The sequence below is a fragment of the Charadrius vociferus genome, unplaced genomic scaffold, assembly GCF_000708025.1.
Source record: "Charadrius vociferus isolate BGI_N301 unplaced genomic scaffold, ASM70802v2 scaffold370, whole genome shotgun sequence".
NCBI classification, from domain to species: domain Eukaryota; kingdom Metazoa; phylum Chordata; class Aves; order Charadriiformes; family Charadriidae; genus Charadrius; species Charadrius vociferus.
In genome coordinates, this window is record NW_009646744.1 from 3,734,844 (window position 1) to 3,762,113 (window position 27,270).

Here is a 27,270-nt window from a genome sequence, read left to right on the forward strand (position 1 = left end):
CATTGTTTCTGCTGATAGCACATTAATACGTAGCGTGCAGCTTCCTTCTGTATGTTCCTGGGACCAGATGAGAAAAGAACCCTGATGGGGTGGGATTTTGCTTATCATGAATATTTAGATGAGAAGCCTTGGTGCCTTGATAGTTCCTCAAATGTAAATGCAAAAGGGGAGGACGCAGATTTATTTTTTTTTACAGTTTTTTTTTTATATATCTTTTAGTCTCCTTTCGAAATCCTAGAAAATATTATGCTTTTTCACAACAAATTCCTGAATCCGAGCAGCGTACCAACTAGCTGCTCTAGCGGCAGGACCGCACTGCTCTGCTTACACGGGCGCCATAAAGGCAGCAGGCAGGAGCTGATGGGGCACAGCTATATCTCCGCCTGGGCCCGCATAATTCAGCAAAGCTATTCACAGTGCGCCGTTATAGCAAAGGACACGCATTGACTGCAATATTCAGCAGCAGGAGAACATTCCTGTTGGCATCGCTGGACTTCAGGACAGGCCTTTTGTTGAGTTGCATCTAAATAGACAAAATGAAAGCCTACCATAGAGTTTCCACTGAATTTTGCCATGCGGCTTGATATGCAATACCATAAGAAATGGAAATTATGGTGGTTATTATATATTCTACCTAGAGTAATTCTGCTTCAATTCCTGGGGGATGCTAAAACACTGAATGGAAAGGGTAAAACAATGCTTTGATCAGGAGTCAGAAGTAGAGCTGTAATGAAATCAATTTTTAAGACAGTGCTGTGGCAACAGGGCTGATTTTCCAAAACTGAAGGAATTTTTACATGGTGGCTGGAAACGAGGCGGGGAAAGCAGTATTATAATGAAAAATATTCATTCTTCTTATGGGGAAAACTGAACATTTGTAATCAGCAACGTTTTCTGGTGTAAGTAGTGGAAGACAGCCCAAAACAAGGAGTTATTCTTGCAAATATTATTACTTGCAGTGTCTGTCTTGCACTGGCACTTGATGCTCTCTGCTGAACGTTGACATTTAAGTGTTTCATCACGGCGCTACGTGGCAGGAGCTATCATGCAAAAGCAACAGATTTCCCACCTTTGCAAACAACAGCTCTGGGAAATGTTACCCTGCGCTGTAAAATACCGCTTACCCTGCTGGGGTAATCCAGGGGCAAATGCCATTTCAGTTGTTTTACCAGCTAAAGCCTGTAAACTCCAGAGTTACTCATTTAACTGGTGATTGCACACTCAGTACCGGCACTATGCTCATCTCAAGCTGAGCTGACTTTCTGTTCTTAGAATGTAATTTCGCAAACATTAATGAGGATAGAGTAATTGCAAACTAAGCACCACAAATAAGGACTCATTTTTGCAGACTATAGTTGGTCACAGAACCTTTAATTTCTTAGTTTTATTCCCTTTAAATGTGTTGTAGTTTAAGTTTTGCTTTTTGACTCTTTTGGGCTTCAGAAATCCTATGGCAAAATTGCTTCTTATAACGATTTCGTGGTTCACACATCGCAGAAAAGCAAAAACATGTCCATGTATTGGATAGTCAAAAGATCAGGCAAATATTTCACTCAGTGTACAACAAAATATTATGAGGTAATTTTATTTTTTTTTTCATTTTTAGGTAAAAATATTACAGTATACAAGATAATCTTATTAAAGGTAAAAATACAGTGTTTTGCTTTTTCTCTAAACATAGCTACGTACAGTACACTTTTTTTCTTTTTTTTTTCTTTTTTGTACAAATATAACTATTATTCTATTAGGCTATCTGTGTTCTCATCTGGCACTTAAGAACTGATCACAGGTCACCTTCTGGTTCTGTTTGTTTTTCTCGGCTGATACCTAAATGCAATGTTCATCTTATAGGTGCCTCTTGTAAACAAACAGTACAGTTCAGTGGTTCCCAAGTAGTAAGGTGTGCTTTAAGTAGTTGAAATCATGTAGATAAACGTAAAAACCCAAGCAATCCAAGCTTGTGGTCATGTCGCGCAGACACATCACTTTCCAGTCGTAAAAGTGCAATCCAAGTACTTGTGTTACTGCAGCCTTAAAAACAGTTTTAATCCCTTCCTTGTCCTCTGTAAGAGCCAAACGTGTAACGCTATAATTTCTACAATGATTTTTCTTTTATTTCCTTTTTTTTTTTTTTTGTCAGAATGTTCTCAGTGAAATTGAAGCCTTTCTGTATTGATTTAAATGTTTGGAACTACGGGGCTATGTTCTTCGTGATTTATCTCACCCTATGGCTTGCTGTTTGACCTCCGGAACCTGAAAGCTGAGCTCAGTTGCACCGCTGTCGCCGGATTAATGCTGTTCCTTGAACCGAACACATTAGCACAATATATGTTATTTCTGGGTGTTCCTGGGAAGTGAGTTTCACATTGTTATGAATATTTCAGTACACTGTTGTCGAAGCTGGGACCATCTAAGGATAAAAGAGAGGCTTGGTGTGTACAAAGAGACGATATCCATTAGTGGACTGGCTGATTTAGCTGGAAAAGGTGGAGAGGAGTTTTTGGCTGGGAATCCCTTTATCACTGTCTGGCAGAGGGGTGAAAGGATGCTTCACCAAACAAGCTGGGTCCATTTTTTTCCAACGCTGTCATCCAGTCTAAAAGGTAGATGACCTCTATCTGCCATACTTTGCCTTGGTCATTTCAGCAGATGATTTCTCATTTGCTTATTAACTCATTAACCACAGTGCTGTTCAAAGTTATCTTCACGGATGCCCGCGTGAACATAAAAGGACAGTACATACCCAAGGATAGGAATTTTTAAATTTTTTCAAGGAATATGCTTGGCACATTTTTTCTTCAGATTTCACCCAATTTTGATCAGTACGGTCTCAGTTGGTATGAACGAGCACAGTTACATTGTCTTCACTAGAGTCAGATGGGTGAAGGTCTGGCTTTTTTGCCTTTAACTAGAGGTACCTTCCCTATGGTGCATCTATTTCTGACGTCAAAGAGCATATATTTTTACCAGTAAGTCATTTTTGCATCATAAAAGATTTAACTGGTAACTCACCAAGCACAGGAGTAATGCAAAGTGCTCCTACCAATACTTGCTAGTTAGCAAAAGTTGAGTGTGCAGTACCCATCTTTTGCATGGTTTTTGCCCTCCTAAGATGCTGGTTGAGACTGAATAATGTTTAGAAAATCAGTTGCCTTTCTCTGCGTTCACAATCAAATGTCCTTATTTAAGTTCTTCCCAAATTTGTCGCTCAGCTGCTGTATTAGTCTTGCCAGCTCACCAGTAGCTTGTGACTTTTCCTCTAAGAGTTCATAGCGGAGACTAGAAATATCTTGCTTAATCTCTTTAAGTTCTCCTAAAAGGAGGAAAATATTCTTGTTAGCAATATGGAACCAAATAATTAATCTCTGTGGTTTTAAGACCTGAGAAAGCATTAATTTCAATGTCCTTGGTCATGAATGTGTGTGGAGCTCCATATGATGTCCCTGCATTTATGCCCTTAATATTTGACTTACAAGAAATAACCTGTACTTGCAGTAGTGTTACTGACAGCAAATATGTATGGGAAGTTCACCTGTTTCTCAAGTTTGTTCTCTCTCCACATATTGAACTCCACCTACACAGGGCATTTGCAGGAGGGCAGCTATTAAGAGTTAGAAGGAGGTACTTTTCCATCTGCATATAAATCCTACGTCACACCATGGCCATACAAATCCTTATCCAGTTCAAAAAAAGAAGTCCTTGGGAAAGGCACGGGCAGTATGGTCAGAAATTGCTTGACTTAGACCCCAAGCCTAGGTGAGGTATTAGCAATATCGTGGATGTTCTAAAGCAAGGAAAGGTAGAACTATAGGGCAGAGCAGAATTACATAAAGAAAGATCCTATGATATATGTGTTCTGCTAAGGAACATTAAGGACCAAGAGTTTCAAGAGTATGAAGGTGGCTCAGCATCACCACTGCTCACCTTAGTGAGAGCGTGAGCATGGTCTTTCTCTACAGGGGATGTTATTTAAGCTCAACCCTCTTACTGGCCATATCAATAACAACAATGTTACTTGCTCTAATCTGTGTCAATTATAAAAATCCACTTGCCTTCATTGACCTCATCATTCTCTCGGTCAACCTGAGCCTTCAGCACGTACCGCTTAATCAGACGTTTCATTATTTTCTGAAAAGAGAACAAAACCACTTATCTTAACATGAGCTTATCCACATTGCCTTAATTCTAGACTCATTATAAGCAATTCAAACACCTGATTTCACTATGGATAAAACCTGGCTTCAAAGGATGCAAAGAGACTTTTTTGTTGATTTCCCATTATACTTTATATTATGAATTTTGTACTACAATAGTTGATTGACAGCCATTCCAATAATAAGGCCACATACGAGGCACTTTGGGGGATTTTGTGGGATGCACATGAACGTAGAGTATGTCCCACAGACAGAAAGAAAACACAGATGATCCAATAGCAAGCTAGGAAGTGGGGTCCAGAGCCTTCCTTTAGCATGTTGCTGTTTAATGTATCATTAAAAAATGCTTTACAGGAAGAAATAAGTGATTAATCAATGATGTTAGCAAACTCACTCATGATGGTGAACTAAACATCTGACCCGAGGTTAACAGAAAGACTCTCTTTGCCTTGCAGCTGGGGTTTTAGGAGAGAAAATAAATTTAGTGAAGGACAGAGAAAAGAGAGTTTGAACAGAAGCGGAGAACATGGCTTAAGTGAGAAAAGTTTCTTAGGGAAATGGCAGATTTTAAGGGACATGCCCAGGGAAAAAAACAGAACTATGTAGACTTATAAAATGGAAGATGATTGTTAGTAAGGAACAGTGTATATGGAAGTAGCCAAAGATTGTTATGGATACGAGCTTGCAATGTGATATTGTTCAAAAAATGCATGTTACGTATATCTAGAGGGAAAGTAACATTGGAGTCTTGGGCTACACACTGGGTTACAGCTGAAAGCCTGTGTCATTGCCAGTTCTTCAGAAAAGACACTCAGCAATGGGGGGAAAAAAATCTGATAAACAGAAAAAGGATTGCTCTATCAGAAACAATGATTTAGGTGCATCCTCTGCAAACAGAGGAGAGCTCAGTGAGCAGCCAAGAACAGACAGACAAATGTCTTTCATTGAACAGATGGCCACTGTTAAGGGAAAAGCCTCTCCCAGCATGGACTCACTTATTCACAGAGCAATTATGTCTCTGCTTTGAGCATCACTGAAAAACACTGCAAGAGTGTGAAATATGAATTAAGAGGTCAGTACACCTGCTCTTTTTTCTTAGTAACCAAATACGGACTATAGCAGTGTAAAAGGCATATGAACATCAAAGAAGGATCCAGTCATTTGTATATGGGTCATGCAGTCAGGGAATATGGGATGTCTTAAGACTGTCCTTGTATCAAAGAGGCGTCTGGCTAACCAGGTGAGTCATTAAGGCAATAGAGATGAGGCACAGCGCACGTACGGTGTGTTGAAGATGGCCAAGGTAGTAGAATCCAGAGGGAGGTAGGGTTGTCACCTGAGAAAACATAAATGAAGTAATGTTTGGGGAAGGTAGGGAAATCCTAGATCCAAAAAGAAATTATTTTTTCAGAACAGACGACAAAGGAAATTTAGACTAAAACAAGGAGTCAGCACACAGTGAATGCTCTTATTACCTGGAAAAATATGATAACATAACATCTATCTATTCCAGTTCCCATACATCTTGTATTTTTGATGGACACTACTCAAACATTATCCTGTATTAACCACTATGTGTGACAGAAGTCACGAGCTTAAGGCTGCTGAGTCTATCACACATGTTGTGCTCAGATTGGTCTAGAGAAACCAAATATTAAAAATGTGACCACCTTTTAACAAGAGTCTACTTAGCCACTTAGTAGATATTTCTGCCAGTAGCTTTAGAAAAATGATTAATTTTCACCTCAATATTGCACTGCGGCTTCTAAGCTTTGCTTCTCCCCTTTTGCCCAGTACTGTTCCTTTTAGCTAAAATGAGTGAAATAGCCTCTTGGCAAAATAATCCTCGTTACTGCAGGGAAATGCTGAACAAAACTTACAGACAGCCTCTGGGTAATGAATACTAAACTTGAAACAATTCAAATACATCTGATTTCTATGAAGTACTGTTCCCCCATTCTCTAAAAGTTAATTGAAATTCTTCAGGTCTTAAGGATCACTTCTACTATGCAACAGTCAACTACTGAGTGTTGGTATTAAAATGGTCTTAAGAGAATACGTTCTAGGAACAGGTCAGGCATTTGTAAATTATAACTCTGCACTGAATCCAATCTTTTTTACGTATTTATTGGCACAACCTTCAAGCTCTGCATTTGCCATCAGCTACCTGAACACTTTCTATACCTTCTAGCACAGAGGGAAACAAGAAGAAAAGGATAGATTTGTGGCCAAGGCACTGAAATAGGACTCATGAGATCTGGGGCTCGGTTTCTGGTTCAACCAGAATGGGGTCTGATAAATCCTGTTGGACCTCAGTTCCGTGTCTTTAATGGGGAGGCCATGATGTCTTCCCACTTCACTATTTATGGCGTTTTATTCTGGACCTCACTTATATGCGCTTTTGAAGATCACATTGTTACAGACCTTAATACTGCTATTCAATTCACAGGTTTCTTCTTGCTGTTGTGTTTGTGGACACTGCAGATGTCATTTGGAATGAGTGTGGGAGGTCCCAGGGCAACACTAGTGGGAGGAAATGCTTTGCACCTTCATGTCCCTGGTCAAAATCAGATGCAAGTCAGCAGTGATCAGAGGGGACAACTACTCCCTGGGGCAATCAGATCTCAAACCTGGTGGTCTTAAACACACGTGTTATCAGTTAGGCAGTAGAAGAGCTCAAGACTGAAGTGGAATTTGAAGGATTTTGCTCATTTCTCACCTCTTTGCTATTTTGTCCCTCCAAACAGCAAACAAATATGGTTCTGAGCCTTTAAAAGTGCAAACTATTCCTTCTATTTGTGTTCCTGACAAATCCTTTCATGAGTTTTGTAGGTGAAGACATTGTTGACAGCAGGACAGACTGCAGTGCTGAAAGTGGGAAAAACTTGGGAGCTCAGCACAGCATTTTAGCAGTGCTCCAGCTTAAAGTCTCAGCTCAAGAGGGTTTGATAAAGGCATCATTTTGCCTAGACTAGTTTATTCCTAGATCATGGCAGCTGTGTGTCGACTTGTTCTTCCTACTTTTCAAATTATTGCATGTTTAGGTTCTGCATGTTTTTATTACCCCTCAAGAGCACTATCTGTACATACGTACACTCCAAGTACACTGACTACAGATACCTCACTTGATAAATACCACTAAAGAAAACAGTTCAGCAAGAAGCTACTTGGTTTTCCCAGTTGTAGAAGAAAGGTTGCTGACCAGATTATCAAACTGTTTGTTCTTCTTTATATTTAGATAATCAAGACTATTACCCTCTTCTTATATTATTTGGGCAATTTCTTCCTACAGCAACTGAAACTTTCTAAGGTTGTTTGAAGATGAACCTAGTAGGAGCATTATTAAAGCAAAATAACACATAGTTATCTTCTTCTACCTATTTTTCACAGCTGCCTTTGGCTTTTTCAGCCTTGGAAATAAGGGTTTAATTTACCACAAACATTAGGCGGTCTCATTTAGAAGTAATAGCTACAGGAAGAGAACGAGTCCAGCAGAGGCTGACACATCTTTCTGTTACCTGTGGGTTTGAATGGATGAGAAAATGTCAGAAATGCTGAAATACCATTTTGAGTGGGACACAATCATCTCTTCCCTTTGCCTTTGATGGTATCAAACCAACTAACTCCAGACGCCAGAGTGAATATGTCCCATTTCTAACTTAGATTTTCTGATATTCCTGCTATCCCATCAAAAAAACCTGAACAACTTTTCAAACCAGTAGAAATGTATTACTGGTCTTCTGTACAGCCGAGGAGCCCATTGTGCTGGATGCTGTACTGACACAAGACAAACCACTTCTAGAACTGCCATTGCACATTTTATCCTACTTAACTATTGCTTTCCTCAACTCTCTTAAAGGTTGGTTCCTTCAGACACACCACTTGCCATCAGAGTCCTTTTCACTTTATGTTAAAAAATAAGGAAAAAAACTCGTGGGACACATTTTGCTTATTGTGTTACCCTACTATATACATACTATATACCCTACCTATACACAGGTATTTTTGAACCATACCACATTGCAGGTTTAGCTCGGTAGGACAAGTCACCGCTGGAGAAAGCACATGCAAATGTCAATGCAAAGGCTGGAGAGATGACGCTGTGTCATGACAAATGGAATGCTGTCAATGCAAGACTGGAGGATTATAGCTTGAATGATATTTCTTGTATTAAATGAAATACCCTTGAGTGGAATTAATTAGCATGACAAACGTTAACACCATGTGTATTTCCGTGGGAGATAGGCTGCGTTTGTCTCGGTGTACCGGGAAGGTGAAGCGCCCCAGCCCAGTCCCGTGCCCGTGCTAAGCCACAGCCTGGCACGTCACAGGATGGCATCGACTGGAAGAGGCAAACATGACCCTCGCCGGTGAGAGCTGCTTACTGACAAACCTCTTCCCTGGCTCTTGCTTTCACGCTGTGATTACCTGATATCTTGTGGGCTTGTTATAAGCGTTCTTCCCAGAAAAATTTTCTGTAATTCGAGTGCTAGAGTGAAAACGAACTTTCTGAAATTATAAAACATCATGATATAATTAAATCAATGATAGCTTCTCATACGCAGACAGCCCCAAACTAAACAGAGCTTTATAAAAACAGTAGGAAACGGTTCAATGTATGAGTCGAATAAAAGCCAGCGCATTCAGGCCTAAAAAGTAAACTTCTGAAAGACAGAAAAAGGTCAAAAAGCACCAATTATTGGAAAAAATTGGATGGTAAATTATTGGTGATTGGTGATTATCAATTTAGAATACAATTTAAGAAAGGAAGAAAAATAAATACTTATGTTTAGAGAGAACAAGTCAATGTGGTACAAAAACAAATTCTGAAACAGAATTGATTTTCAGTGGTCATTTTAAAACAGCAGTACCATTTGCTACTTTTTTAGCTCAACAAAAATATGTACTTCATTTTAAATAGAGCCGTATTTTTTTTTTTTTTAATCAGAGGACATCACTGCTATTAGTTTTGTATTCTAGAAGCTTCCAAGGAGACTTTTCTGGAGGCCACACACAATATTTGTAAGAGGTTTCTTTGACTCTGTTATCCACCTCTGAACCTTTTGGTCTGAATGCTAACAAAAAAAGTATCATTTATTCAAAGGAATTAATTCATAGCATAGACCCAGAGAAGCCAATAAATATCACAGTTCTGCACCTATATGCAAGTGCATGTCCAGGGAAAGCCCTGATTAAGGGTTTTTCTTCCCCGACTGGACCAGGAATCTTGAGAAATAGGTGATTATTTTTTTTTTAATGTTATTTTCTTTTTTTTAAATCAGGACGTTGATAATGACTGGACTAAAATTCTGAAATAGTCATGTAATTTTTTAATTTTATTTCTTACTCATCAGGTATGCCATGGTCTTACAGAGACTGTTTTGAAGATGATCTATGAACAAAATCAATAGGCAAGCAACAAATGACTGGTACTCTTAATTGTTTATGTTAAAGCTGTGAATTTTGTATGCGTTCCATGAAAAAGTGAAAGCCAGACGCTTTCACTCATGTGCCTTGGGGAAGAAGGGACTCAGAGAAAATTTTATTACTTTGGGTTATGCTTTGAAGCAGAAATTAGATTTCAAACAACGTGAGCTTTCTGTGGTTAGATTCCAATAACATTTTAAAAATATTATCTTTTTAAATCATTATTTGGGATAAAAGACAAAGGTTTCCTTTGTTTCAAGACTCCATTGTTCTAGTGAGTCTTTCAGTAATAAATAGTAGTGTTAAATGAATTTATAGAATAAAATTCCCCAAATGCTTGTGTATCTTGGCAGCGCTCACTGTGTTGGATAGTTAAATTATTTGATAACATGGCGTAGACCCCATGAATATACTTTTCCCTTCAATTTAGGCTCTGGTAGAGACTGAATGAACACCAGACCTGAGCAGTTCTCTTAAATTCATGGGAGCATGATCTCCTCCAAGGCCATGGGCTTTGCCTGGAGCCAGATGGCTCACCACAAGTTGTATTGCTCAGCTGTTTGCTCCCTCAAGGGATCCAGACAAAGCCCAAAAGCAGGATGCATGGTACAAAGGTAAACTCTGCAAAGCCTCCTCCAACCTTCCTCCCTTCTCCTCGGTCTCCCTTATTACACTTCTTCCCTTTTGCAGGGTTAAACCCTCATCTCAGTTGGAGAGTCCCAATGTCCCCCACTTCTTCCCTGTCCTGTGCAGTGCCACGCAGCTATGGTTTTAAAGCCTGGATGGATGGGTCTGAGAGCAGGCTGAGGGAATAGCAACGTGTCCTAGAAAGGCTGGCCAGCCCGCCAAGTAGCCACACCAACCACTCGCGTGCACGGACTGTAAGAAATAAGAGACAACACATTTGGGAGGGCTTTTCTTTTCCCCCCAGGAATGAGTTCCCAGGGTTGTTTTCTTGTCTCAAACCCAGCTTGAGCTGAGAAAATTAAATAAAGACCAAGACACTTTTAAGCAAAGCTGTCTCCTCGCATCTTTGAATCCAATGAATTTAACAACAGCAGCTGAGCAGCTGTGGCTAAATTCCTGTGAATGTTTTGGGCGTTTTCTTCTCCAATGTAAAGCAAGCGGACTTGCCCTGTGAGTGGGACTGTTTGTTATAAATACATATGTACATATATATAAATGCTTCTTCCCATCTCAGTGTTGCAGATGATAATAATTTCCATGGGCAATATAATTTTCAGTGATTTCTCTGACATTTCCCCATGGAAAAGCAAAGCTAAATCTGTTGGGCAGGGTCTGGATGCTGAGCATACTCCTGCACATCTCTCCTGCTTTGTCATGTGGACACTCACTGGCACTGAGGAAAGCGTGTTGCTGTGTAGCCAGTATTTCCAAAGCAAATTTCTGTTTCAAATGACCAAAGGGGCGGTGGCTGAGGCAGGATCTACCCATTAGTAGCTACACATCACTAGGCAGATGTAAGTAGAGAGGTGGTTAATTATAGCTTTAGGTATTTAGGAGGTGTTAGTAATCCCTGCTTGGAAACTTGGTCCCAAACCTGAAATGGCAGTAAATATTGTAATGACAGTAAAATTAATTTGGAAATCACTTAAAGGAAGGTGGATGTTTTGAAGAGGCATAAAGGCCTGCTAGGTAGATGAGGAGTCAGACAAGCTGGGAGCCTATTTGTGCCTCTGCTTCTCCCCTTTGTCTTTGACCTCGCTGATTTGGCCTTGGGAAACTCCCTCAGAAAAGTACCTGCTTTTATAAAAGTTGTTCTTTCCCTGACTAGTACAATGAGGCGACAAGTCTGGGAGGACCCTCTAGGTGCAATGTAATGCAAATAACACACAATGACGAGACCGAGTAAGAGGCTGTGCCATGCCTGATCTACCTGTGTACCATACAACCCCCTCCAGAAGGTCCCTGTCATGAATCTACAAAGAAAATGAAAAGTGAAGATACAACATACCCGTTGTTTGGAATTCAGCATCCCCATCTCAAGATCATTTTCACAGTTTTTGGCCTTAGATTTGCAGAGTTTTATGAGGCACATTTTTATTCTCAGTATGAGATAATAAAATGATTTAGGGCTTGGCACTAGATTAAAAGGAGCAGGTAAAGTCCTTCCTTCGTCAAAGTAGGATAGCCAGAGCTTGGCACGTGCAAACTTCCACTCCACATCTGCATCCTCCTTGGGAAGGGAAGAGAAAAAAAAACAAAACCAACACCCAAATGCACAATTAGTAAGTAGGAAGGAATTTAGCTACGACAAGGACAAACACACAAGTAGGATTTAACGAGAATCAGATTTCTGTTTGCCAAACCACGATCCCTGCACACAACGTGTCTTTGTAGGCTTCTCTGTTGTGATCACAAAATAAGGAAAATTTGAACAAAGCAGTGGATAAACAGAGAGTATAAGTCCTCCAAATACTAGACTATTTCTTATTTCCTCAGATATACTTTCAGTAAGTATCTGGTGCTTGTGCTATGCTGATAAATGAATGTGTCAGAACACATACAGACTCATGGAAAGCAGAAGAAACAACAATTGTTTGATTAACTGCAACACTATCTAACTGCCAGTTAACTGTTATCACTGCATTGGCTGAAAATCCCCCCTAGAAGAGGTTAAGTTGCTTATTTCTTCCATAATTAGCTGATTTCCTCATGGATCCTGTTTGCATTCACCATCAAGTATCCCCGGATCAATACATGTTAATTCTTTTACTATTCACCCCCTGCCTCTAATGAAGGTGGAGAAAAAGTCCATCATTCAGTGCCTGTGAATCTCCTTTATGAACTGTCAAGGTGGGCCAGCATCACTTCCAAGCAAGGTTAGCACATACTTTATGGATCTGTTTGGTGTTTGTATAGAAGAACGGTCAGGGTCATGTACCAGGACCATTTATCAAGCAAAAGAAAGGTTGAGATACAGCTGCTCTACAGCTGTTTTCATTATGGTTTATATGGAGGCCAGCAGCATCAATAGAAGTGTGGGTCTGCCAACACCCTGTGCTCATGTACATCTGTGTTCTGCCGAAATTCATAACCTCTGATTACCCCCTACCTCTGAAACCCAGTCAAAAACTGGCATAACACAACTGAGATTAATTCTGTCACAGTTACAGCAGTATGTCTTCACCAATGGAGCAGCATTCACATCTGCTGTTTGGTCTTCTCATTGTTTGCAGTTGCACCTCACAAAAACCTTAAGCTGAATTACAGTAGGAATCACTTGTGAACACTTTTAATGGTTTTCTGTTAAGCAGTTAAGAAGCTACTGATGGAAGTCGTTCTGGTTTATGGCTGGCAAAAGGATTTTTTCTTTCCATAAGTGCAAAGTTGGCAGGAAGCACTAATACTTGAGGCATAAACAGAAGCAGCTGAAGAGAGATGTTCAGTGGAAAGCATGAAAACATGGTCTTGTCACTCCAGCTAACAGTAACGCATGTCCCCACTGACCATAATGGAATTTAATTCCTAAGTAATGACCATCCTCTGTCCTTATTGACATTGCTGTCATCAGATAAACGCATTGGCAAAAGAGACTTTCTCTGCAGTCAGTAAGAATGAGTCACCATCCCTGGAGGTATTGAAAAGATGTGCAGATGTGGCACTTAGGGACATGGTTTGGTGGTGAACTCGACAGTGCTAGGTTAACAGTTGGATTTGATGACCTTAAAGGTCTTTCCCAACCTAAACAATTCTGTGATTCCATGATTCTATGACTCTGTCGTTAATCTCCCTGCTACTGAGGACTGAAATGAATTAGTATGAGATTTACTATTTTTTCCCAGTCCTCAAGTATGAGGATCTGGGCCAAATAGCTCACACTTGTTCTGCTTGCTGTTACTTACAAGTAGTCTTGGACAAAGTTTGGAGTATTTCCACACAATCAAGAAGGATGATAAAGCGTTTTTCCACGAAAATGGTCATCGTAAAGTTTAGACTAGAAAGTTAATATAGGCCACCTATTCAGGTATTTTGTTTCAAAAACATCTCTATCTACTACAATAAACTAGAAAATGCAGTAAGAGGCGGAGACCCCTTCAGAAGTAAATCTTGTTTCAGTAGAAGAGGATTGAGGAAGATGATCTTAAATGATTAGAAGCCTTTGGGAAAATGACTCTGCCTTCTGCATGTGGGAAAGCTTCTAGGGCAGAGAACATATGTAAGGTCTCTCTGACATTCAGACTTAGTTACAGCACGCATAAGAGAGAGTTATATTTGTGCTACAGTACATGGATGAATCAGACATTACAGTGAGAAAATATTTTCAGCTCTGGCCTTTTGCAGTGTCAGGTTCTGAGGGGAGATTAGAACAAATAATTAATACAAACCCAAGTACAGAAGCTTGACATTTAACAAATCAGAAGAAAGAGATGACTCAGCATTAACATTATCCAATTTTTTTTTTTTCTGCCTTTATTTACATTAGCAGGGAGTTGTTTACGTCCAAAGCATTTAGCAAATCCAGTCTGCTAATAGCCATATTACTGAACAAGGTTGAGTAAACCCTGCAAACGCCTTTCTGCAGAAACCTATTCAAATTCCTTGAGGGCTGTGTTCATACCCTTTAAAAGTAACTTTTTATGAATGTCCAAGCAGTTATGTTTTGAAGACCTAGACTATCCTCAAAAAAATCTGTCCCAAGGTTGTATGCCTGGGGTTTGGAACATATGGAATTTTTAATTATGCATACATGAGCTTCAGACCTACATGGGCTGAGTGTTTAAGCAGTAGAGAATAGGGCAAAAACCCTGATGAAATATTACTCTATCATAAGCAAACAATGCAGCGAAGGTAACACACATGGATAAATTACCATAACCAACATAACACAGGGACTAAAAGATATCACTAACCACTTGCACTAAATACATGTAAAGGAAATTGGGTTTACTCACAGACAGTCATTAAAAACAAGGAAATTGAAGTTGTTCTAGAAACGATTCATTGTTAATTATTAATTCAGTCGTAATTTGGGGACAGACTCAGCCTTAACTCTTACACAATGTAAGATCTGTGTTTCAACAACACTCTAATCTTGCATATGGAATAAGCCACAGCTTCCTTGTGTTTTTAACATTTTCATTATCTGTGATAATTAAGTACATTGAGTCTGTAATCTAATTTCTTGTCTTACCTCAATTTCCTGATAGGAGTTGTTGATCATGGCTATTAGCATATTGAGCAGCACCACCACCATAGTCACGTTATATACTCCATAGAGTACATATCCAATATTCTCAATGAATTTATGGTCATACTTCAGCACCACAGATATCACTTCGGATAAGCCAAATATTGACCAGAATAAGGTTTTAAAACTTTCTTCTACCCTAAAAATAAAGCAAACAATCACTTTATCAAGTTGACACCAAGTTAGCCAGGCCAAATTCTAATAATAAAAGTGGCAATCCACCAATATAAACATGATGCCTTGGCACAGTCATTGTAAGCCATCATCCATCACCCAGGGATGTCCCAAACCATATTTCCTGATTTGATAAAGAAATATGATTTCTGATTAATATTATAGAGTTACAGTGTCCCCTTATTTGCTCCATCTGTTCTTCTTGGGTATATTATTTGTCACTTGGATTTTGTGTCCCTATTAAGGATGACTTCTCCATGGACAACTTGCATTTTGAAACGTTTTGTGTAGGTCTTTTTAATTCTACTCATCCACCTTATTTCATCCAGAGAAGATAAGTAGAGATTATCTGGGAAAAGAAAGGAGGAACCTAGTTTGACCTCTTTATGTGCAGTTTCCAGGGCAGAAAAGAAGCATTACTTTTAACCCAGGAGAAGTGACTGAGAAGTTCTGATTTGTGGTACTAATATAAAGAACACAGAGTGCAAATATAGCCAGACCATAGCCTGATTTTCTTCCCATCCTGCTTTGGGACTGCAAACAAGTCAAATGCCCAAGCATTTGTAGCAAAAATTTGAAATTAAGGAGTGGTAGAAAATGTTACAGAGAGGTATTTTGACTTGATTATTACCCTTGCTTGAAAGTAGAAAGGAACCAGAGGAAAACAAAGAGGTTGAAATATAGGAAAAAAAGAGGGGACTAAGCCAACAACAAAGAGAAGTGGGGCTGGAAAGGATGTGGCTGGACTGACAGGTCAAAAGGAGAGTCTGATACAGAGGAGTCAAAGCCGTAACAGGCAGAAGGGGAGCAGCCACAGCTGAAAAAGAAGGAAAGAAGGAAGGAAGGAGGAGGAGGAGGGATGCTCGTACATTTTGGAAGCATTTTGCTCAATTTTTAAATTTAGAAGCAATTTTTCCTTCACTGAACAATCCTTAGCATGTTAATTATGTCCTTTCTTGCCCTGCCTGCAAGGAGGTAAACACCTTCTACGAAAACAATGCCATTGACAAATTGTTTTGATGAAGTGTTTTTTACTAGAGTGGCAGCCTAATCCTGCTAAATCTGTTTATAAAAGCAGATTATAGGCACAAACTATGACATATCCTAAAGGAACAATAAGCTTTACATCAACTCTGGTATCAATTATACCATGCAAAAAAGCAAGAGAAATTAATTTCACCCCTCTGAAAGGCTAGTGCAGAGCATTGGGCCATTCCTTTCTGCCAAAGCAAACTGGTATTTATTTCCCATCATAACTCATAGTATTCCATATTCCATTTACAAGTAGTAGTAAGACTGCAGTAAATATTTAAGTATCATTCTCAGCTAGTATAACTGCATTGGCTTGTGGGGAGTGACCTTGAGTGGTGTTTCAAGTAGATGTTGCACAACTAAAATGTGGCTTTGTCTTCAGCCTCCGTGATGCTCAGAATCACTGACATCATGTCCACTCCCCCTTGTTGCTTTGCACGAGGTTGGGGCACCACACAAAGACATGCTTGTGGGATGAGCTGTGACTGTGCTGCAAACAAGTGCCATTACTTTTCCACTTGCTGGACATTTCACAGAATCACAGAACCACACAGATTCTGCTTTGGGAACCTCTGCTGTAACACTCCGCTCTTGTCTCCTGCCCTCATCTGCAGCAAAGGGCAGCTGGCATTAATGTCTCGTGTACCCTTCACTTTTACGGTAGCAATCTGGCCAGTGCTTATTCTGTAAATGTACTTTCCAGTTAAGGAACACATATAACACCAAAAATCTCTGGTTTTGAAACCCACCAGCTAAGTGACTTGTCAAACTAATAAAAACCATAACCCCCAGCCTTGGTCCCAGCTGCACTCTGCTATTAACCTTCCCTTTTTAATTTGGAAACGTTCCCTTAGTTTTCCACCCTACCGGCAGATTTTAATATAACATGTCAACTCTGCTCCTTTTCCACAGCTGAAGCATTAACCTTTGCTCTGGAGCGGTGCCAGGTTCTCCTTGAAAAGTTAATTAGGGACTGCGAGTGGCCCTGACTGCCCTGAGCACTGCAGAGGAGGCAGGCAAGGGCCAGGGCACCGGGCTCCAGTGCTAATTTCCATAGTCCTTATTCCCAGTGTCAGCTAAGGGGCTGGTGCCCATGGCGGTGGGACTGGGAAGGCGGTGTGAGAGGTGGACCTGAGCTGCAGCACCCCAAAACAGTACTCAGCAATGCCCCCAGGCAGATGCAGCTCTCCCTTTTGTAGAGGAAACATTTCTAAGGAGACTTTGTACTAGTCCACCCCACCACCCAAAAAGGCTGGATGGCTCTTTCCTTCTCCCTTTTAGATTACTGTCAAATTGCACGAGATTTGGCACAGGTCACAGCGAACATCAGTTGGGTCAGGGTTTGGTTTTTTTTTTTTTTTTTTTTTTTTCTGAGAATATCTCACTAAAAGAAGAGACAAGGATGTTTGGAGCCAGGTTCTCAAAGATTCCAGGATGCTGATGCGCCTCATTGTTGCCAGCTAAGCAATTTACCCCCTTCCTGCAAGGTCAGCAGGTGTTTTATCCTTCTCAAAGGCAGACAAATGAAGGAACAGAGGATGTCAGGAGTCCTGCCCAGACTGACAGCTCCTGGCAGCAGGAAGATCTGGCAGTGGCAGATTGACTGATGCTCCTTATGGAGAAGGGTACGCTGCGATCTCTCTCTGTACTGTGGTAGAGCCAATTGTTGCAGTGGGGAGAGAGCAGAGAGTTTTTTTCTTTATTTCAATACCCATAGTCTGTGAAAGTTAAACAAAGATTTTCCATCAAGGAAGAGAACAGACCATAGGCAATAATCTAGTTGCATATTTTCCTCGCTTCTGTAAACAGCAGTGTGCTGTTCATCAAAAAAGATCACGGCAAGGCTATGATTTCATGTCAGTCTTGTGTCCTCCTCTTTAAGAAAGCCTAAGGCATCCTTTCAGACTGAGTTATTTCCTTAAATTGATTGGTTGAGGTTTAACACTGCCAAAGAGGCAATGCAGTCAATATCATCCACAAAAATATCATGTTTTGACAAAGCAAAATGAGAAGAAAAAAGCCTTCAAGCTTCGAGGTAACATTGGCACTGAACAGTGAGTCATATTTCCCTTTGGGGAAAGGGAGACAGAAAGCCTCGCGTTGTAGCCTTCAGCCTGATTTGTGATGCGGAAAGCAAGATGAACGCAATCAGTCTTGCCTCCATTTCGATTTTGTTTGCATAGCATGTTCTTAATTACAGGCTGTTTCAAGAGCTGCGTTCTGTACACAGCATACAATAAACAGATAAACATAGCTGGGGTCGGTTGCAACTGCCGTGGAAATGGTCCACGGAAATGGTTTCGGTATTGAAGAACTTCAAAAAAACTGTGAAAGTATACCATGGTTAGCTAAATAAACTGTGTATTTAACTGTGTGAAGTAAAGTCCACCGCATCTTTATTTCCTTTGTATCCAGAACATTAAAATGGAAGAAATTACAGAAACTGGAGTGCTATGTGCTTGCGCTGTAGATGGCAACGCAAGTGAAGTGGAGCGCATGGTTTCAAAAGAGCAATAGGAAGGAAGGTAAAAGCTAAGTTAGACCAAACATTCACAGATTATTGTTAGAACTAAGCAAGCAATTCACTCTGGACAAATACACACTCTTTTCTTCTGCCTGTGTACCATCCTGGGAAGCGGTGGTTTTCTTAAATGCGTGATTTGAAGTTATTTCCCTGCATAGTTGTTTGTCTGAGGTTTCTCACTGAGGCTATCCAGTGAGCTGTCGATTTAATGCCCTTTGCAGCTGGCCATAACCAGTTAGCACAAAAATCCAATGGGCCTTTTTCTGTCATGGCTAGCCAAGTCATCTCTGAGAATCAGGTCCCATAATTGAATCATCCAATTTCTAAGTATAAAACTCACTTCCTATAAAACTTCACCTGTCTCCATTAGAATTCACAAACATGTCCACCAGAAAATGCATTCAGTGACATCTCTGAAGTCACAGAACAGTTATGAGGACAGCAAAGTAAGCAGTATTCTTCTTTGCCCCAGTGAATTTTCAGTGAATGAACAGTTGAGTTCCTTATTCAGCTCTAACACTGAAATCTTCTTTCTTTTCATGAGTAAGTTAATGGCAGCAGAAGCCTGCCGCCTTCAGCGAGGCCCAGAGGCAGCTCACAAAAATAGAGAAGGAGAGATGCTGCTAGAATTGGGAGCTGCCCATCTGCCAATATAACCTTGTCATTAGCTTATTAAAATTGTTTGAGACTGTATACCTCAGGGTTTCTGGCTTGTTGAATGAGATGTCTGAGAAGGATTTTCGGGATGAATGTTAATCTATTCTCTTTGTTTCATTTGATGAAAGAGTTCATTTTCACTGATCATCATTTGACACTCCTGTATGTTTAAATAATCAGAAGAAAGTAAGTCTATTTCAAATCTCTTCTAAATAAAAGGAAAATTTATGCTCACGGAAAAATTTCTTCCTAACAACATGATGTCCCTCCAGGATAAGTAGTCACCAGGCTGAAGTTAAGGACAAAGAGCACGGCCTTTTGACAAGACTGTCCCCAGTCCAGACATCCCTTGGGCATTTAAGCAATCTTGGCTCCAGAGAACTGTCCTCCTTTTAGTCGATGTGTGCTCATTATTTCTGTCAAAAGATAGTAAATACTGGAAGATCTGCTTAGGTAATGAGTGCTAATGAAAGAGTTGCAGCATGGCATTGCATAAGAGATGAATTTGTGCACTAGTGACGTGCCTGGGGGAATACCATAACTGAGGGTTACTGTGCCACCAGGCAATCAAGGATGGTATAGACTCGACTTCTCATTAAGTCTTGTGCTTCAAGGGCATCTCCTTCTCCTCAAATAAGAAGCAAGTCACATCCCACACGCTCAGCTTTCTTCTACCTTACTACTGAGTACAGACAAATTTAATTGCATCTGGCCTCATAAATTCTTCCATTAAAATGTATCCTGAGGTTAAAGGAGAGGTCTAGCAGGCATATTTGGCTCTATTAGAGAAAGTAAACATTATGTTACAAGATACATGTAGCACAAGAAGATGGTGTGGTAAAACCGACTCCTGCGCATTTGGAAGGAAACAGCCACTCGCAGGATGGAAACGGTGCTGAAAAGGTCATTTCTCCTAGAGGAGCTACGAGCTAAGCCCCCAGCTCGCTGTGCGACACGTTACAGAAATGGCACATCAAATGTCAGCTGCTGTGTGCTCTGTGGCTGGTAAACTCCGCAGGCTCAGGCGCTGCGAGCGTGGCGCGGTTGCCTGGAAGTCAGATGGCAGCAAGGGGAAAATATTATGTCAAACTTTCCTTTTCCCTCACAGATGGGTGTGTGGGAAGGAAAGTCCCCACCGTGTCCCTAAGGCAAGTCATGGTGCTTTTGTGAGACACAAAGCTGACTGCCACGCTGCTATGCTGGTGCCACATCACAGTGCAAGGGAGGAGTCTTTCCTGTGGATGCATGGGACACATCTCTCAGACACAGCAGGGTTCCAGGATGTCTCCTCCTCCGAAAACTCCTTCAGGACCTCAGCTGTCCCCCCCAGAGTTGGGGCTGGGGTTCCCAGCATCCCAGAGAATCAAGGTTGCATTTTGTGCTACCTCCAAAGAGTTGTAGGCTTTCCCTTTTCAAAAGCAGTCTCAGACTGAACCTCATTCCAGAAGCACTTGCCAACCTCTTTCTCTTCCTGACATCCCTGACAAGGTGGAGACAGGGCCTCTGGCACAGCCACCTCCGCGAGGCTGTGCGGCCACCCAGCAAACACTGGAAGGTGACCATGACTGAAGGTGACAGGGCAGACCCACTGCCTTGTGTGGCATGACGGTCCATGCAGCTTTCACATGGCCTCTGTTGAAAAGTACCCAGCCGGGATTTAAGAAACTGCCACTTTTCCATAGGTACTCACGTTGTAAACGCAGGGTTGTATTTTGCACCAAGGTAGTAAGAGTAAAGGTTGAACATTCCAATCATGAAGGCCAGGAACACCATGATGAAGATGACCATGAACTTGAAGATATCCTTCACAGTCCTCCCCAAAGAGATCTGCAGGGGGCCGAAGCTTTCGTTGGCTGGAAGAATGTAAGCAATGCGGGAGAAGCTGAGTACCACAGCTATTGCATACAGTCCTTCTGAAATGATCTGAGGATCCGAGGGAAGCCACTTGTTCCTGGCTAAAACAATACACGTACATCAGGTATTAGTAAGGAAAAGTGTTAGATGGAAGTTATGATGATAAACAACCCCTTTTCAAGACTGAATCTTGATTTTGGCCAGGACTTAAAGAAATCAAAGGTTTGGAACAACTGGTCACTGAAGTCCTCAGTATGCTGTACACATACGGGTGAGAAGAATTAGTTGTATTTTTCACATGGTGAAGATGAGCAACTCATTGGGATTTACCAAAGTCACAGAGCAAATAAATAGCATGGCTTTAAACAAATTTGATATTTTCAGTTTTCTAGTTGAACATCAGTTGTGCTGTGGCTTTTCCATCTGAAGCTCTTGAGATGGACAACCAAAACCACAACACAGTGGAGTTTGGCTATAGATTTGGATACATGGCACTGTGTCAATATTTGGAAAGGAAGCCTTAGAGAGACTGAGATCTATATTCCTGCCCTTAGATAAGAAAGATAGGATTTGTGTGGATAAAGCAGATATAACCATCAAATGTGTCATTTTCATGTTATATTTAAATTAAAAACCATTCTTGCAGTCTAGTCACTCTAATATTTTTATTTTAAAAAGCTTCATGTTGATACCAGATATGCATGATTTAGTTAATCTACTGAAAATTTGAACATTTATATTAACAGAGCTTATAAAGGCCCTTGCATCAACTGAGCTTCTTGATGAAAAGATTTTGACTCAGAACTAAAACATGTGACATCTTTAAGGACACAGCAGTAAACTTAGGCATTATTTTCAGTAATCTAAACCTAAGGAAAAGTAGCAGATGGAGGAATTCGCAGGATCTGGTTGTGACACTCTGTTCTGGACCCTTTCCACCTTTGTGTCAAGAGCTCACTTTAAATGAGTCAAACCAGAGAGAGGAAAACCACAACATCACCTCAGAGGCCTCTTGCTTGCCTGGACAGGGAGACGGAAGCTCACCTTCAGAGAGGACACACCAAGCAAGATGCTGAGCCAGTGTGACCAGCTCACAGACCCACCAGCGAGCCTGTGGCTGTGCACCTGGTGTGGGGTCAGGGCACGCGTCTCTGGTGCCGCATGGTGCACATCTACAGTGGATGAAGTCTGCTGTCCCAGATCTTCCTCTCCAGCCCAAGCACATGGCTAGAATAACTACCTTACAACCCTAGGGAGCAAATGCCCAGCTCTCTAATTCCTGCAGCCCATCCTTGAGCAAAAATCCCCATGGATTTTGCTCACGGTTACATCTACAGCTTGTAGAGTCATGCAATGAATCCAGTCCCCAAACTGAGGTGCAAAGCTCTATTCATTTGTGAATATCAAAGAAAAACCATTTCAGCCATCAAAAATAATGTTGTCAAGGCTGTGCGACTGCTTATATTTCCAAATGTTAGCACTTATAGATGATACAGCCTCTCCAAAAATAAATAAACATTTTTCTCATGTAGGAGCAGCATCTTATGGGTGTAACTGGTTGTATTTCAATTATACTGGTGTTGCATGTAACAGAGCCATAGAGTGCACCAACAGTTAGAATTGCAGCTCCAGATCCTATGTTTGTTCACACATCTGCCCCCTCTCACATTCGGAAAACCAAGCTGGTTCATTCATCTGTAATTTAAATTATATTCTGCTCACTCCCAGTTCCTGATTATTTGTTGCTCAAGCTATTTTGTCAGGATGTGATTGACCTGCATGTAGCCTTAGCACAAGATCAGAGACTGAATGAGGTTCAGATCTCAGTTCCTTTCTGGCTGTTTATGAAGATGGCTGGAATGGGTAGATCTGAGAGGAATAATTTGGCTTAATTAGAACAAAAGCTACGTAAGTATCACAAAAAGAAAGCTGCTTTCAGCACTGCCACACATTAGCCTAAAAGAACAGGAAGCATTAGATAGCAAAAAGCATCTTACCATAAGTAAAGTAAGCAACTTCAGGGGGAAGGGTGACATTATTGAGGTCATCATCTTGAACGTACTGATCTACGTACTGTTGTGCTTCAGTTGCTTTGAGAAAAGCCATGAACCTGGCGGTGAACGATGCCACGAAGATGGACAGCATCCCAAAGTCCAGCAGGTTCCAGAGATGCATCACATATTCGCGTGGACCTTCTTCCCAGATCTCCTTGCACTCTGACCATATCATGCCTGCGGAAAGGCCAGAGCACGTTTAACCAGCAAACACAGATGGTGCTTTTTGTATTCAGACAGACCCATTTCCTGGCTAACAGTGGCTTCTAAGACCAAAGCAAATAACTCTTCAGTTAAATTGAATTTCTTGAGAATAGTTTGTGTCATCTTTTCTTAAAAATTATTAAAAACTTGAAGCTTATATGTCGTTTTGTGCATATGAGGTAGAAATTTCAAAACTTCACTGTGTAAGTCAATGGTAAGGTAGATTTTTGGTGATATCAAAGAAAGCACAGTTCAGAAATACTGAAGACATCAGAAAATCCTACTGCTGATCTATTTGGAAAACATGTAGATTTCCTCAGTTGTCCCCAAAATCTCCTTGCTAAACAGTGCCACTGCAGATGGTATCACTTGCTCTGCTGGTTTTCCTCCTTCCCTAAAACAGTGGATGGCTCCGTTTTGAGAATAGAAACAGATCTTCAAGAGAGAAAATCTGATCCAGGAGTAAAGTATGATCAGAGAAAAGGTAAGACAGAAGTTCTTCCCTTGCAGTACTTTTAATAAAGTTTTATATATTAAATAATAATGAATTGCCATACATTACAGTTTGATCTACCACTTTGAAAACCCTGAGTTTAGCATGAATTTAGGATCTTTCTGACAACAGACTTACAGATAAACCTGAATGCCAAACCCAGAAAATTCAAGCGTTTTGAGATCCACGTTCTACTGGGAGTTCTGGGGAGGACAGGTGAGTTCAACGGGCAAACAGAAGCCAAGAGCTCAGGTCAAATTCACCAACTCGCCCAACTTTCAATCACAGCAGGGACTTCAGGCCCAAAATCTTGCTTCTGAATAGCCAAATTATTGGAATATTTAACCCACTGGTAAATATTTCCTGCACTCTGCTCAATCCTGTTTCCATAGCAGCAGCAAAATTCACGTCTAATCAAGCAGGAGCAGTGCCTGCCAATTTCCATGTGGCCTCTTGCAACCTTGTCCTTTCTGTGAACTCTTCTTCATCCTCTTTGCTGGAAGCTCTCGTGGTGTGGCATGTCAATGCACTTGCTCAGCTACTTCAGAGTCTCCTGGAAGCACATGGTGTCCCAAGAGATGCAGTTGAAAGGGGGGTTATAGGGAAGGAAGCAAGTCAGTGTGAAACTTGCTGGAGGAATAAAGAGCTGCTACTGTCAGTTCTTGTGCACGGGGAAGGATATGAGAGAAAAAGGAAAGCTAAGCTATTGATATCATTGGTGGCCAAGGCACAGCCAGCCCGTGACCTCCATAGCCCTGGAAACTCCAGGCAGGACCCTGGAGCTGTGCCCTGATATGGGTTATGCCCCATATCGATCTGCCTTGGGAGAGACCCTGATGTCTGCTGAGTGCTGAGCAGAGGAGGGCAGGAGAGGAGACTCCCAGCTCTTCTCCTCAAGCCCGCAGGTGCTTGGCTGAGTACAAGCAGGAACCTCATCCCGAGCCATCATTCACCATGAGTAAGATTTAATAATAGATGGAGAAGGTGGAAGAATTAGTTTCTCAGGAACTGTCCCAGAGTGACAATGAAATATTAAAGAAATATTTCTAGCTAAAAAAAAAAAAGTATCCCAGAAGTGATAGATAGGAGACATCAGCCCTACACATTGCGCATACGTGCCATATAAAGGTATTAAAGCACTTCAGGAAATATCACATGCATGGTAACGTTGCCAACCAGAGTACTTGTTCACTGACACCCAGAAATGTCTTTTGTGGTTTAAATATTAACTCTCCCATCCAAATTTCTTTCTAATCTTGGTCACTTAATATACCTAAGTCGCAGATTAATGAAGTAAGGAACGTCTAAAACTGAGTAGACTGACTAAAATTAGACTCACTCTGTGAAAGTATCACACTCTTGGCCTATAATTTCCATCATTCTTTTTTCCAACTGTGTGGCAATCATTTTTTGTCCATACACATGGAAAAATGTCTATCCAGGACAAGTAGAAAAGTTACAGTAATTATTCAGTCAGTACTGCTGGGTAATTGTATATAATTCAAAGCTTCTCCTTAAGTAAAAATACCGAGAAAAGAAAAAGCAGCTAAAATTCAGGGGATGGGATGTAAGATGCAATGTAAGAATGGAAATAAGGGAAGGCAACTAGGCAAAGTGGATTTGCCAGGATGTGATGGCATTTCAATATGGTGTTTCTGAGGCCCCCGGTGGCTCTGGCAGAGGTCATTTCCCTGAGTTTGACGCACAGAGAAGTGGGATATGAGCAACTTCTGCTCTCCAGCTTCTGCAGGTCTCTTGCGCCTGTTCTCCCACAGCAGGGATAATCAGAAATGTCACCTTGACGGGCATTTCTGGTTTCAGCAGGGGAAGGAGAGTCAAGCTACAGGCACAACCCATCTGGAAGAAAAATGGAAGTGTGCAAGAAGTGCCGTTCACCACCTGCGCACAAAGAGGAACAGTTTGTCAGATTTTTATATCCACTGGACTGGTACATAAATCATGAGCAGTTGATGTCGGAGAGCTGCCTTTGAGCCTTCCTGGATCTGCCAAAGGTTGTTGGATTAAGAAACAGGGTCGTGTTCAGATTGAGTCTACCCAGAGCTTAGCTGCTACCCCGGCTGCTTTTGCAGTGGGGATTTTGTCTCTCTAAACAAAACCTCCCCGCTTCCAGTGCATGTTTTAGTCTGTATTGCTTACAGGGAAAATCTCAGCCTTCCTCACTCAAAGGCAAGAGATGGGAGGACCTGACCACAGGGAGAGAGGTAGCCAAGGCATACAATGAGCCACAGATACATAAGCCGAAATTGCTGTGCCCCATATATGAAGGGGCAAGTTCTCCTCTCAGAGCATCGTGGGATGTCTCTGCATTAACAGGTTTATCATCTGCAGCCCTTGGGTGCTCATTCATAACAAAAATTGACACCAAAAAGGCATTCCCCCACCTAAACGGCTATTGTTTATCTGGATGTTTATGGGGATGTTAAATGGGCTACTAACACTACCTGGCTAATCCAGGGATGCTCTACAGCCATTTCAGAGCCTAATAGGAAGTAAAGCCTCTGATAGGGATTTTTGGAGCAGAATTGCCTGGCAGAATGTCCTTGCCTCTGCTTGGTTTACTCCATTACTCGCCTGCAATAATTGGAAGCAGGAGATGGCAATGGTATCTTTTTGCATAACTCCAGACTGAAATTCTCCTCTTGGTAGTCTTCTCTTAAAATATATACCCGTGGGTCAATTTTCATATCTCCAGCAAGATTAATTGCAGGGAGTGCTATTACAGGTTGTCCTCACTCGTGGCCACACTATGCTATGCTAATGTATCCCATTATCCTCGAATAAGGCTATTCTGAACATGCGTCATAATTTTATGGTTGACAGCCAGATAACTCAGACAGCCAATTTTCTCCCCAAAAAAGAACCAAGATCGGGGACCTGTAAACTAATTTCTCAAAAATAGTCTGCTATGGTTGGAACAAGTAATGTGTCATCAGCATTCATCATTGCTGCCACAGTATGAGAAAAAAGAAGGTACAGGAACAGAAGGAAGGGATTTACAAGCTGAGAATAAATAAAATTACACTTTTTGATTGTACTATGAATTGAAATGTAGGTAGCACACCTACACTGTTGAGTCTGAAGACAGCAATTGCAGGTGTTGCCAAGCAGGATTAAATATAGCTATGTATATCTAGTATACTAAAGTTAGATTTATTACACTTCAACATATACTTACTGTCTACTTACATTTGCCTCTTTGGAAAAGCACGTCTTGGCAACTTTACCAGTGATATTTATCTATAACATTTACTTTATTGAATTATATTTATACTTACATATACATACTTATAATACCTATAAGATTTTTTGCGCCAAAAGGTCGGGCAGTCACCCACTCTTAGTGCTTTTACAGTCCTTAAAGTTCAGGGTCACACATGGGGCTCAGCAAGTGCCAAAGTCCCTGTGCCAGCTGTCTGCAGGCCACGTGCACCAAACTTTCACCTTAGTATTGCTGAAATACTATT

The 27,270-nt window shown here is 41.0% G+C and overlaps 1 protein-coding gene across 1 annotated transcript in view; it reads right to left on the reverse strand.

Moving 5' to 3' along the window:
- Nucleotides 1–3,170: 3,170 nt before the first annotated feature.
- The window catches only part of TRPC7 (transient receptor potential cation channel, subfamily C, member 7), a 71,758-nt gene continuing 47,658 nt past the window's right edge, over nt 3,171–27,270 (reverse strand). The window contains exons 5-11 of the mRNA XM_009891082.1: nt 23,032–23,265; nt 20,871–21,135; nt 14,737–14,932; nt 11,557–11,778; nt 8,583–8,663; nt 4,053–4,128; nt 3,171–3,313 (exon numbers count right to left, since the gene is read on the reverse strand). Coding sequence (XP_009889384.1) covers nt 3,171–3,313; nt 4,053–4,128; nt 8,583–8,663; nt 11,557–11,778; nt 14,737–14,932; nt 20,871–21,135; nt 23,032–23,265 — 1,217 coding nt within the window. The remainder of the gene's footprint in view (nt 3,314–4,052; nt 4,129–8,582; nt 8,664–11,556; nt 11,779–14,736; nt 14,933–20,870; nt 21,136–23,031; nt 23,266–27,270) is intronic.